The following is a 14,170-nucleotide window of genomic DNA, read 5'->3' as shown; positions in this document are numbered from 1 at the left end:
TTGCAATGTATGTCTGAGCTCCCTGAGACAGGCCTTTGTGCCCATTTTGTCCCTAGCACCTAGAACAGTGTCTAGCATATAGTAGGTGCTCAATAATTATTTGTTGAATAAAGCAGTGAATTGGCAAACGCAATTATTATTAAGTACTGAAAGTAAAGAGTGAGTAGATGAAAATATCTTTTTAAAAAGGCTCTCGTTTGCTCTCAGGCCTCTGGCAGTGATGTACTGAGGGACGCTGCAGCTTACGTAACGTGCCCCAGGGCCTCCTGCACGGACAAGGGCCATCCTTAGGGGCTGTGGTAAAGGACTCATTCCAAGTATGTTCACCCAGCTGGTGGGTCTGGGTGTGTTCTGACTATAAATCCTCTGCTTTTACCCACGTCTTGTCACCACCAGTAAAACTGCACTATGGGCAAAGCAGGTCACTATAAACCTTGCTAGAGATCATCTTCATGACCAGCCTGAAGGGAAATGATTGTGCAAAGACACCGGCATGCCCTATAGTTAACAAGCGGAGAGCTATGAATCATCACCGCCACACTTAATCTCCTTACCGCTCAGGCATAAAAGCATCACAGAGCGCTGTGCCAAGGAGGCAGGTTAGTCGTCAGCATAGCCAACGAAGGACCTTCACAAACTGCACAGGCCCCGCTGGGTGTGTTAAAGCGCAAACACTCAAACAGGCAAAGACATAGCACGAGGGCACCATGCACCTCTCTGGGCCTGTTTCCTGGTTTGCAAAAAAGAAGGTGGGTTGGATCACCTGAGAGGCCCTCGGCCCTGGCACATCTAGGAAACAGAGTCTGCACGTCTCTTCACCCTAGAGGGGGCTGGGAAGTGGTGGCCAAGGCTCCGCCCGCACCTGGCTGGCTCGGAGCCTCCAGCATCCACGTGCATGGTCTACTTGACCACCAGAATCAAGAAGCCTGGTGGAGTCCCCCAGACCCAGGCACATAGAGGCTCCCCAAGAGTAAGCTTCAGAGGGACAAGGGCACTTTAGACCCCTGCAGCAGACAAGGGCTAAAGAGTAATTGGGGGCTGACTGCAGAGGAGTCAGGTCACGGGCACACATGAGACCAAGTCATGGTAGAATCACCGTGGGCCAATCAGATGGAGGAGGTTAGGTATAAGGCGGGGGGGAGTTGGGGAGAGCAGTTCCCACAAGAGCTGGAGCATGGCTTTTTTCTAGTGATGGGTTCCTGCTGCCATTGAGTTGATTCTGACTCATAGCAACCCTATGGGACAGAACAGAACTGCCCCAGAGTTTCCAACGAGCAGCTGGTGGATTCGAACTGCTGACCTTTTGGTTAGCAGCCATAGTTCGCCATAGCTCTTAACCACTGTGGCACCAGGGCTCCAGGGATGGATAGGCTGTACTTAATATTGTGCTTTCAAGACACGACTACCCACGTTCCTGCTAGCTACAGTGCTCTTATAAGTGGGTCTGCTGTTGTCGCTACCCGACCTTCACCAGCCGCCCTCCACTACATAAGAATATCCAACTCCTAAGCCAGCATTCAAAACCCCAAGAATGCACTGACACCAAAGACCCTCCCAGCCGTGTATTTCACCCCAAATGCACCACATTTCAGTTAGCTCCCCACATGCCACACTTCCTGTCTTCAGGCTGCTTCTCCAGGCAGCTCTCTGTTTCTTGTCCCCCCGAAACTTGTCATTACCTCTACTATGCCCCCTGCAATTGTCCAAGTGTCTTCTGTCTCCATAGACCAGTGGCCTCCCAGGACACAGACTGGGATTTCTCCCCAGACCCTGCCTCCCAGGCCTGGGCCTCACACCAACCAAGTGACCAGTGACTATCTGCAGAGTGAACTGATGAACCAGCCAACAAACATGGGTTGTAGCAATGACTGTTAGCTGCCTTCCCAGTTTCCACACTCCCCTTCTTCCTTAGGGAAAGAACCCCTATTTTATCCAGTTAAAATATTCCCTAGGCTTTCTTGCAATTAGGTGTGGCCAACGGACAAAGTTCCAGCCAATGAGATGCAGATGGAAATTGTCCTGCTGGAGTCAGATCACTCTTGGGGTTTTGAATACTAGGTTAGGAGGAGGCTATTCTCATGCAGCAGAAAGCAGCTGGCAAAGGTCAGGGAACTAATTCACTGAGAGGTGAGCCTCTTTGCCCTTCCTGTTATTTGGATGTGATGACTGGAACTCCAGCAGCCATTCTGAACAATGAGGCAACCTTGCAGGTGAAAACACTGAGGATGATGCATGGAAAGACAGAAACCTGGCTCAATGATGACTATGGAGCTGCTACACTAGCCCTATACTGCCCATCTCAGGACCTCTCATATGAAAGAGAAATAAACTTCTCTACTGTATAAGCCATTGTCATTTTGGGTTTTGTTGCTTGCAAATAAACCTGATGTTGGCTGATACTAAGGCAAGAGAGGAAGATGAAAGAAGAGCTCCATATCCATCTTTCTCTCTTTATATAATTACTCCAATCAGGAAGCCACCTTGATTGGGGACATGTCCACCTTATCTTCACCCTTATATCTCAGCTTGGGACACTGAGCTCAGTCATTGGCCTCTGCTACTCTGGCCAGATACCCAGACTATTGGGCCATCTGGTCATCCGGAGCAAATATAAGAGAAGGCCTCGGAGCGCCTCCCTAGGCTCCTGGTGGACTGCCCCAGCTTGTGGAAGGCAGTGACATGGTGTTCCAAGAATGATTACTGCCATCTTAGGGATTTCAATTCTCTTGAACTTTGCTCCCCAACCCTTCTTACTTCCTCCAGTGCCCTGTTCATTAAAGGGATCCTGACCTAACTTTAAATTGCCACCCTCCCTTCCCCTGCCCTATCACCCTCTTACACTTGAATTTACCCATGCCATGGCACAGATACACACCAAATACGTCATTTATTTGGTTTGTTTACTGTCTCTCTCTACCTTTCTCTCTGCTAGAACGTCAGCGCACTAGGGTGAGGTTCTATTTTTGCACTATTGTATCTCTAGGGCCTTGAACGGGGACTAACATATAGAAGGCACTCACCAAGACTGGTTGAATAAATGGATGAAGGCAAAGAAGGAGGGGTGGGCAATCTGTACCTGGTAGATATCTACAAGTGTCTGCTATTTTTGGTCTGGTAGTCAGGAGACCCAGCTCTCAGATCTGGCTAGGTAATCCTGGACATTTCCTCACTCATTCACTCTAAAACAGACAACTCTTGATTGGTGTCTACTCTATATCAGGCCCTATGCCCAGGGCTAGGGATTCAGAGATGAAGATCCTAACATCACTGGGTTTGCCTCTAATGGGCAACAGTGACAGGGAAAAAACATAGAGACAAAATAAGGGGGTGAGAGCTGTCCTAGAGGTGGACCCCAGGTGCTATGGAAATACAAGGAGTGACCAGCTGCCCGGACAAACAAAGGGTCCAAACACAGTAAATCAGAGTTACATCCACCGCCCTACTGAATGTTACCGTGTGCTAGGTGGAGTTCTTTTGTTGTTCATGTTTTAATAGCTAGCTTTTATTGGGCACTCACTACATACCAGGCACTCTTCCAAGCCCCTCTCATTCATTTGCTCATCTAATCATCATCCCAACCCTGAGGCAGGTGTGGCATCAGCCCTATTTTACAGATAGGGAAACCGAGGCATAAAGAGAGTACATTAGCCAGAGTCACACAGTTGGTGATTGTCAGGCCTGATTTAAACGAAAGAGTCTGCTGTCAGAGCAAAGGTAGTATGCTCTAAACCACAAAGGCCATGATGCCATGACCACCTCCCTCCACAGATGGGAACAGAGACTCAGAACATGAAGCAATCTCCCAATGTCGTGCAAGGGCAGAATCCAGGTCCAAGCCAGGCCTCCGAGGCCCCAGAGTATGCACGACACCCAGGGCTCTTGTTCCCATTCTAGGATCCGAAGGGGAGCTGCAGAAACTCGAGATTTCACCAGAAGCACCCTTCTGGGAGCATTTCTTCGGCTGGCAGAGCCCATACTCCTTGTCATCAGGGAGAGCTCTCTGCCGCTGATGTCAGCAGTCACGGCCCGTGGTCGGGAGAGATGCAGGGAAACTAAGCCAATGCTCTCTCCCTTTCCATACACATTCCTGACTTGTGCCAGAAAACCACAGGGAGAGGCAGCTGTTCCAAGAGCTATTCTGAACAATCAGGGTTTGAATATGAATTAGAGCAACTGAATGACTTATGTCAGAGAAGGGGTAGGCAGGGCGGATGGGGAAGAGCTCACCTTGAGGGGCAGGTAGGCAGCAATGGTGATCCTGGCACTCAGGTGGATGTGGCCGTGCTTGTAGCTCACGAGGAGCGTGGTGTAGCCCTGGGTCTCAGCTCGCACCCTGACGCCACTGCAGTGCTCAGACCCTGGCTGGAGCCTCCCTGAAAGAAGGAGAGACAACCAAATGGCCACCACACCTCTCCTCTATGGGAGAACGACACAGGGGCCGAGAGCCCCTCTCCCATCCTGGATGCCATACACAATCATATTTTTTAACTTTAATTTTTTAACAATTTAAGCAGAATGCACATACCCAAAAGTACACATATCAGAAGCATACAACTCACAATGATTTTTTTCACAAACTCAACAACCTGTGTATCCAGGACCTGGCTCAAGAAACAGAATATGACCAGCCCCTTAAATCTCTGTAGACCCTTCCAGTGATTACCCCCGTAGGACCATGCCAGTCTGACTTCCAATAGCAAGCTTAGTTTTGTCATTTCTGAGTTTATATAAATGAAATCACTGAGTATAAACTCTTTCGTATCTGGCTTCTTCCACTTAATATTGTCTGTGAGATTCCTCCTTATTCTACCTGCATTTCTGCATATATTCCATTGTGCAAATGTACAACAGATTTATCCACGCTACTACTGCTAAACATCTGGGTGGTTGCCCGTTTGGGGCTACGACATATATTGCTGCTATGAACATTTTTGCGTGTTTCTTTTGATGAACACACTCAGGCATTTCTGTTGGGTGTATACCTAGGAATGGAACTGCTGGGTCACAGGGAATGCATATGTTCAGCTATATCAGTTATTGCCAAATGTTCTTCCCAAAATGGTTGTTTCAATTTATAATGCTTCTCTACATCCTTGCCAATACTTGGTATTTTCCACTTTTTTTAAAAAGCCATTCTGGTGGATGTGTTGCGCTATTTCTTCGTGTTTTCTTCTGCAAAATTTTATCTGAAAATTTTCAAATGTACAGAAAAGTTGAATGCCCATATGCCCATCACCTAGGTTCTACAATTAACATTTTTCTATATTTGCCTTATTGTGTATCTACCCCAACCCTTTAACCACCCATCCTTCCAGCTTATTCTTTATGCATTTGAATATAATTTGCAGACATGAGTACACTTCATCCCTAAATACTTTAGCATATGTATTCAGTATTTGTTTATGGCTCTTTTAAGATCAGATTTATACACGGTGAAATGCACAAATCTTAAGTGGACTACTCCGCCAGTTCTGACACACGCAGACACCTGTGGAACTCAGACCCACTTCCAGATACAGAACATGACCATCTTCCTGGAAAGTTCCCTCATGCTCCTTCCCAGTCAATCCCCACCCCCACCCCCAGAGGCAATCACTGGTCCATTCCAATTTTATTCCACCATACATTAGGTCTTTATAATAAAACCAAAAAAACCAAACCCACTGCTGTCAGGTCGATTTTGACTCATGGCGACCCTATAGGACAGAATGCAACTGCCCCATAGGGTTTCCAAGGAGCAGCTGGTGGATTTGAACTGCTGACCTTTTGGATAGCAGCCGAGCTCTTAAACAGTGCGCCACCAGGGCTCTGGTTTTTATAATAGCTCTATAGAAATATAATTCACATACCACAAAATCTACCCATTTAAAGTGTACAATTCAGGAGTTTCTAGTATATTCACAGAGTTGTGCGACCACCACAACTATCTAACCTTAGAACATTTCATCACCCCAGAAAGAAATCCCCTTCCCATGAGCCATCATTTCCCCTTCCTGCCTCCCCCAGGCCCTGGCCACCACTAATTGACTTTCTGTCCACCATAGTTCAGTTCTGCCTAACACCCCACAGAAACAGCTTTGGGTCTGCCTTTGTTCACTCAGCACGCGTCTGAAACCCATCAACGTCGCTGCATGGATCAGTAGTGTTCCACAGCATGATTGTTCCAGTTTGTTTATCCCTTCACCAGCTGATGGCCTTCTGGTTGTTTTCCAGATGAACAGCTGCTATGAACATTTGTGCACAAGTCTTCCCCACACTCTGACTTACTCAGGACACATTTCAATGCATGCTGCCCTGTCAGTGGTCACTGCTGTGGCAGCCACAGGCAGAAGTCCCTCCACCACCAGGAGGGGGCGGGGTACAGTGGCCACGGGAAGAGCTACGAGCTCCTGAAAACCCATGAGCAGCAACTCTGCAAAATGGGTCTCTTGGTGTGCACAATTACACAGGCAAAAGGAGTAGGGGCACGAGAGGCCATAGTCTGGACCCTGCTGGCTTCCAGCTGGGCACACAGTCTGGCAATCACTTTTCTGAAAGGTGACCTCTGCACAGCTGAGAAGAGGTGCCGAACAACGGGAGTCCTAAGAAGGCAAAACCTGGGCCCCTCACTGCAGAGGCGCATCCTGGTGCACAACCCCTCCCACAGGGCCTGCTGGTATGCAGATGTACCTGCCGGGCCCCCAAGGCCAGGTTCTGGGCACCAGCTCTGGCTCCTTCATCGGCCCTAAACCACTGCTTCTCCGTCTCTCCCACTGCCTTCACCTGCACTGACCAGGGGTACTTCAATCAGGCCACACTCCTCTGTGCACACCATCTCCTCTCCTCGGAACACTCTGCCCCTCTTTTCTCCCAGACTTAGCCTCAGGCCTTAGCCTTCTCAGACACTCCCAAACTGGACTAGATACCTCTTCTATGGCCCCATGACACCTGTGTCTGTCCACCTGTCTGGTCTGACACCATCTTGCTAGACCACAGCACTGTGATGGAGAGACCTGGTGTCTCATGGCGTGGAGAGGTGCTCAGGGAACAGGGGGGCTGAAAACCTGCCGATGAGGCTGGAGCAGAGAAGGGGCCAAGATGGAACAAGCAGAGGTGTGTCTACCACTTGGTTGTGGGCCTGGTCAGACGTCCAGCCCTGGGCACCCACAGAGAAGCTCACAGTACTGCCCTCAAGCCAAGGGGCTTTCAAAGAGGAGGACGAGACCAATGTGGGACCCTGGCATTCGAGTGCTGTAGGAAGAGGGTGGAGCCCTGAACAGACAGAGGACACTGAGGAAGAAAAGACGGTGAGGCCTGGGGCTGGGGCTGCTGAGAGGCCTGGTCACAGCCCCTTCCTAAGGCTGTGACCTGAGCCCCATCATGTGGGCTTGAACTCAGGAAGCTATTTAACACGTGCTGGCCAGAAAGAGAGAGACTGCTTAGCCCACGTGGGTGCTCAAGCTTGCCTGTCTTTGCACCCTGAGCTGTGTGTGTCCAGGGATGGGGGTGTCACAGCAGAGACGTGACTCTGCTGACCTTGGCCTGGTGCCCACGGATTCCTGGAACGTGAGCGTCTCTACCCTGACTAGGAGCCAGGTTTGTAAGGTACGTGTTCTTCGTACAACATGGGCCCTCAACACAAGCCTACACAAAGCCAGGTATACACTGCACAGTGGGAAATTGAAGGTGCTTCCTAAGGGGAATTCTGACACCACAGGACCTCTGCCTGCCCTGGCCACTGTCTTTCAAACGCAAACCCCTTGAGTGGTGCACCTCCACAGTGCTGAGTGGTGTTCACGTGTAACCCTCACAACAAGCTGGGGCTGTGAGTTCATTTTACAGATGGACCATCTGAGGCACAGAGAGGTTACGCAACTTGCTCGATATCACACAGCCGATAGATAAGTGCAGGAAGCGGAGCTCAGCTCAGGACTGTTCAGTTCCAGATCCTGTACTTTATTCCCTGGGGACTCCCTGGAAGCTGACCCAGGCGTCATGTGCACCCCCAGCAGGCACCCCTCGAGGACACATGTGGTGGCCCTGCAGTGGTGGCCGTGAGGGGAGAGCTGTCTCGTCTCCTGCTGCCAGCACCCCTCGCTCCATACACTGGTGTTTGCTCCATCCTAAATGGCTACCTTGCTGACGACACTTCAGATTTAATAAAGCTCGGTTCCCTGCACGGCTCGGCAAGTCTCAGTAGTGCCTCCAGGGAAGGACATGAATGTGGTTTGCTCAGTGATATCTCAGAGATGCTGGCTTCTTCCTCTGTGCAGTTTCAAATTAAAGCAGCTCTGTAAGTAATTACAACTACAGCCGGCATTAGAACCGTTAACACCGCAGGCAATGCTACACACACCTCTGCCAATTAAGCTTCCTAAACCTTACCTGGGTCACATCACTCCTCTGCTCAATAACCTTCAGTGGCTCTCCACTGCCCGGACACTTAAAGCTCCTCAGGATTTGATAAGTTCTGCCACTCCAAGTCCCCATGCACGCACAGACACACACCAAAGAGCTGTCCACCTCCGTGCCCTTGCCAGGCTGCCCTCTGTGCCATTCTCTGTTACTTCTAAGCCACTGCCCAAATCTTATTCAGCTTCCATGGATCATCCTCCTTCATTTTTCATCATCTGCAAATCAGAGCGGACGCCCCACCCTGCCCTGTGTGGTTAAAGGCCCAGAGTCAGTCTCAGAAACACAGGATCTGCATCCCATCTGCACCCCTGCTGCCAGGCAAGCCACACAAGCTAGGTTCCCTCATCTGACACATGGACAAACAGCAGTCCCTTCTCCTACAGTGACTGTAAAGTCTGATGAGGTCACACATGCCAAGTGCTTACCCCAGCACCTGGCAGAGGTGAGACTCAATAAACCAACTGCCCCTGCTACAGTCACCACCAATACCACCTCCCAAACCCCACAGGGGTGCTGACGAGAAAAGATTTAAACGCTTACAGCTTCAGTGGCTCTGGAGGGCTGGTCTTTGCAGGTTACAAAGGTGTTATGATTCGATAACTAGCCAGAAACCCCATCAACTGTGACTTCTGAGCACCTAGCGCCTTCCAGGCATTGAAATAGCCCCTCTGACATGCAATTCTATTTAGGCTACCCATTTTATAGATGTGGAAACTGAGGCTCAGAGAGGCAAGTCATTTGCCTAAGGTCATACAGATGGCAACAGTCAGACCAGACAAGAGGACAAATGCCACATGGTGGCCCCCACTGCTGCCTCAAGCCCTCTATTTAGGATTCTGGAGCAGCTAGTGTTGGGAACTCAGGCAGTCTGGCCCCAGATCCCACTGTCTGGCACCCACTGACAGCACTGGCTTACCTGGGAGCGGCTGGAACACACCCTGGCTCTCCACCTCCACCACTAAGTCGAAGTGGGAACAGTCGCTCAGGGTGACCACCTCATTCGCGCCGCCGGGCATGAGGCCACTGATCCTCAGGGGCAGCTCCAGGGTCTGGCCCACTCGCGCCTCCACCTGGCACGGGGCGAACTCCATGTTGCTGGGCTCAATTACATACACCTGGGGAAAAGGACATGCACCGGGGCATCAGCATCCACGGGAGAGGAAGGGTCAGCTGTGGGGTTTGCTAGAGCTGCTGTGTGCTGGGCACCGAGGACACGCTGGTAGAAAGATAGCTATCAAGAAAGTCCCTGCCCTTATGGAGTGATCCCTCATGCCTATTACACATTTCTTCATGGCCCTTTCAACAGTCTGATGCTGAGCTGGGTGAGGTGCTGGTGTATGCTAGGGAGTGGGGCGAGGACTCTTTAGACAGAGCTGTTGGGGGAGCCCCTCTGAGAAGGTGGCCTAGGAGCTCAGACCTAAGACCCATGAAAGAGGCAGCCTAGAAAAGCCTAGGGGAAAACATTCCAGGCAGAAGGAACAGTCTGTGCAAAGGCCCTGAGGCACGTACAAGCTCAGCACATTAGAAGAACAGACAGAAGGATAGTGTGGCTGGAGTGAAGTGAGCAGGGGGACAGCAGAAAGAGATGGGGTCTGAGAGGTGGTGGGCAAGCTCATGCAGGCCCCGTGGCCATGGAAGGATTCCAGTTTACGCTGGGTAAGATGGGGAGCCTCTGGTTGTCCCCCTCACTCTGGCTGTTGGGAAATCCCGGAGAGACGATGATGGCTTGAACCAGTGTGGCATCACTGAAGGGAGTTGAATTTGGTCAGATTTGAGACAAATATTCTGAATGTACAGCTGATTGGATTTACTGATAAATTGGCTGTAGAGGGTGAGAGAGAGGCATCAACAACAATAACAATAGCAAATACTTAAACATATAACAAAACTTACTACACTCTGGGCTTTGTTCTCAGAACATTACTCACTCAGCTAGCCCTCTCGGCCTGCTAGTTAAGCAGGCCAACCTCATTGGCCTGATGAAGAACCTGGCACTCAGAGGCTAAGTAACCCATCCAAGCTACAACGTGGTGGAATCTGTGTGGACCCAAGCAGAATGGCCCAGAATTCAGGTTCTAACCACTACACTGTTCTCTGTCTTGAGCAACTGTCCTCAGGCTTTAGCTAGAGCAACAGGGTGACAGGTTGTACGTTCACTAAGCCTGGAAGCTTGGGGTGGGCAAGGTGACCACAGTTCTCCCAAGTATTTGACAATTATGCTGCATCTAAAGGGTCTGTGTTAAATCCCTCTTTATATGAGAGTCATGTCCTTTATAAAGATACATGCGTGTCTATCTCAACAAAAAGACTAGAATAACCTGTCCATCGATGGCCCAAATAATGTAAGAGGAGTCTGTGATTGGAAGCACTATGAGGCTTCAACTTCTGCCCCAAGTAAAGTATTAGAAGGGGTTGAGATCAGAGTCAGGTAGGTGTTGAGTCAGGAGGTCACTAGGCGGGGCTCACAGGGGCTCAGCTGCAGGTGCCACCCCCACATGCTGCCAGTGCTACACAAGTTAGTCCCGCATCACTCAGGGTCAAATGCCAGGTACAGGGACCCGGTGCAGGGGGCACCTGACTTAGTATCTGAATAGAAATGAGGGGAAAGGTGTCTAGGGGCTTTTGTTTCATTGTGAAAGGGAAGTTACAACCCAACACTCAGTGGCTCTTCCAATCTGGAGACCCGTATCTCCATTCTGGAAATTTTCTGTAATTACTGTTTTGATTATCTTGTGCCTCTTGCATTCTATGGTCCCCATCTAGAAACTCAGGCTATGCTGGCATGCCTTTCCATGCCCATTCCCATCTGGTGGACCCTAATACTTGGGTGTGTTGTGTCATCTCTCTGATAAGGCGGTAAGCTCCTTGAGGGCAGGGCTGGGGCCTGACAACGCCTCCACCACCACCAAGTATAAGACTGAGCACTAAAAGGGGGTTTAGAATTGCGTCGAAGGTTGGTTAAGAGGCAGTGGTAGAGAACCACCATTCCGAGGCTCCCACCATGGGCTATCCCCGCCCGAGGTCATACCTTCATCTCGCCGAAATGTAGCGGGTTCTGCACATCACGTGCCTGGATCACGCTGAGTCCAGTGTCACTGCCCGTGGTCATCACGCCCTTAACAGTGACCGTGGCAACCACAGAGCTTGATGAAGACCAGCTGAAGTTCCCACTCCCACCATGGGCCTGGGGAGGAAAAGCATCATCAGATCAGCCTGCCTGTCCTGGTCTCTGCGTGAGGGAGACAGAGGGCAGGAGAAACATGTAGGTGCACACACACGCATGTATACACACACATCACAAGGTTGGTGCCTCCCCACCCCATGGAGAACTGTGGCATTAGCCCAACATCTGGCTGCAGGCCCTCTTGGCCCCTCCCTTTCTTCACTCTGCTTAGTTTCTGGTTCCCATATTCTGCGGACCTTGTGACTCACACACTCGCACTCACACACACTCACACACACACACACACCCCAAGAGTGGCCTCAGACCCTTGTGGCACCTCCCAGAGCTCAGGGTGGTGTGGAAAACATTCTCTGCCAGAGAGCCAGGTGTGGGATGAAGTCCAAGTTGTCCCATAACCAGAGACACAGGCTCCCTCCCAGCACGTTCGTCCCCACCCCGTGCCTGCTCTTTGTCATCTACCATTAAGTACACGACAGCCTGTGTCCTTCCCAGATCAGTGGTCACCACCCCAGACCCCTAGAGGAGCCAGGAAGGTGACACATAGCAGTGCCAGTGCAAAGACATGATACATAGCAAGCGATGTTGTTCCTGCCAGGGAGGCAAGGGACAGCGGGGCTGTGTGGGCCCCAGGGCTTCTGCACATCTGGATTGACGTGCAGGGGAACATGGATGCCAAAGACAAACAGTATACGGTGTGGGAGGGGGCTGGAGACGCTGCCCCTTCAAGTCCACATTTTTCTCTAAGAGTATTTGTACTGCTTTCAGAGAACAGCATCTTTTAGAGAAACAAATGTGAAGAGTAAGGGGAAGTTAAATCTATGCTCCAGGTCATCTTTACTGAGCTTTTTTGATCTCTTTTTTAGTTGTTTTTTTTTTTTTTTTGTGCCTAATTACCAAAATCCACTGCTATTATAGACACCACAGAAAACAGTGAAAATGTAAAGACTCACTGATATAAAATTCTCTTCGACCACAAGCAGGTAATATTAGAAGGAATGGAGTACATAAAAAGCCCCAGTCCCACAGAATACCCTCAGGAGAGAACCCAGAGGTGGAGTCCCAAGGTTACCTGTATTGTATACTGGTAGGCACCCGTCTTTGGCTGCCATGGAAATGTCAAGATGCTCGGGAAGAGGGTGATGGGGATGAGAATTTCCACTTCCTGCTGATTCCACACAGGTACCCGTAACATATGGACCCCTCCGTCCTACAAGGGAGTGAGGCACCCAAGTCACCATGACAACCAGCTCCTCAGCACCATCTTCCCCAGTCACCTGACCCTGCTCTCCCTGGGGGTCAGGTCACAGAGGAAGATGCTGTGACTGTGGGAGGGTGCAAAGGTAGGCACTAGATACCCTGTGGCCTGCTAGGTCTCCAGGGACAGCCCTCCACCAGTCTGTGATAGCCACTCACGAAGACATTGCCTGCCTAGCTCCTCCCAGCACCCCGGCAGGGTTAGCATGATTATCCCTGCTCTACAGATGAAGAAACTGAGACTCAGAGAGCTAAGGCAACTTGCCTAAAGTCCCCACAGATGAAGTGGTGGACTTTGATAGAAATCTGCTGTCTGGTCCAAAGATTATTTTTTTCTGCTGCATCTGGATGCCTCTCACAGCTCCGGGAGAGGTTTTGCGCAGGGTAGAAAATGGGAAATCCTGGGCCAACTCTCCAATCAGTAAAACATGTTTAAAGCTCATCAGCCTTTAAAATACCAAAAAAGGACTGGAAGGACCCAGCAGCCCAAACAGCCCAAGGGACGCCGGTGACACCTGGTTAGGGCAGAGCTGGACACACTGGTCTACTGCTGGCCCAAGATCAGCACCTTCTTTCCCAAAACAAGGGTTCCTATCCCCAATCCTAGGAGGAGCTGGCTGACTTTTACAGGGGAGATGGGGAAAAGGGACACTCCAGCCCAGGGTCTAAACAGGAGAGCCCAGAGCCCACATCTCCCAGGCCCTCCTATGCAGGGGGAGTCCACAGAGGCTGGGGAGCCCTGGGCACGAGTGAGGGCAGCTCAACTAGGGCTGAGCAGGTGCTCTGACAGCCTAGTGTCCCATCCTAGCTGGCTGGGGCTCCTGCCCTGTGGAGTCCGCCTCCGTGGGCTGAGGGCTAAGGGGCGGGCGAGGACGGGGCCACCGTGCCTGGTCCACCACAGAGGTGAGGGCAGCGTTGATGGTCGTCTGGCCCCTCTTTATGGCTCTGACGTGATGGTAAGACCCGTTCTGGGAGGACGAGAGCACCTCAAAGAACTCAGGAGGAAGCACAGTTTCAATCCGGATATTCTGGAAGACAAGACAGGTAGGTGAGAGGTGCTCCTGGGGTTACGGGGAAGGTCAGGACACAAGAAAGTGGCAACAGGCCCCAAACAGCAGCCAGGCCAGGCCCAGCAGGGTGAAGGGCACACAGCTGTGTCCCCGCCCACTACAGCTGTGCTCTGCTGACTGCTCCCTGTGGGCTCCTCCAAGCCACCCTCTTACAGGGCCTGGCGCTCCCGTCCTGGTGACCCTCAAGATGCTCACCCTACTGCCAACTTTCTTAGCCCCTGAGGTCTCAACAAGGAAACCACCAAAAAAAAAAAAGAAAAAAAAAAAA

At 50.9% G+C, this 14,170-nt stretch overlaps 1 protein-coding gene across 1 annotated transcript in view; it reads right to left on the bottom strand.

Moving 5' to 3' along the window:
* Positions 1-14,170, bottom strand: part of NUP210 (nucleoporin 210) — a 109,161-nt gene that overhangs the window by 55,796 nt on the left and 39,195 nt on the right. The window contains exons 11-15 of the mRNA XM_004368677.1: positions 13,720-13,860; positions 12,648-12,785; positions 11,423-11,578; positions 9,311-9,509; positions 4,228-4,373 (exon numbers count right to left, since the gene is read on the bottom strand). Of these exons, the coding sequence (XP_004368734.1) occupies positions 4,228-4,373; positions 9,311-9,509; positions 11,423-11,578; positions 12,648-12,785; positions 13,720-13,860 (780 nt within the window). The remainder of the gene's footprint in view (positions 1-4,227; positions 4,374-9,310; positions 9,510-11,422; positions 11,579-12,647; positions 12,786-13,719; positions 13,861-14,170) is intronic.

This window comes from Trichechus manatus, unplaced genomic scaffold (assembly GCF_000243295.1).
Source record: "Trichechus manatus latirostris isolate Lorelei unplaced genomic scaffold, TriManLat1.0 scaffold00001, whole genome shotgun sequence".
NCBI lineage: Eukaryota > Metazoa > Chordata > Mammalia > Sirenia > Trichechidae > Trichechus > Trichechus manatus.
The sequence above is the reverse complement of the archived record's forward strand: the minus strand, read 5'-3'. Positions and strand labels throughout refer to the sequence as shown.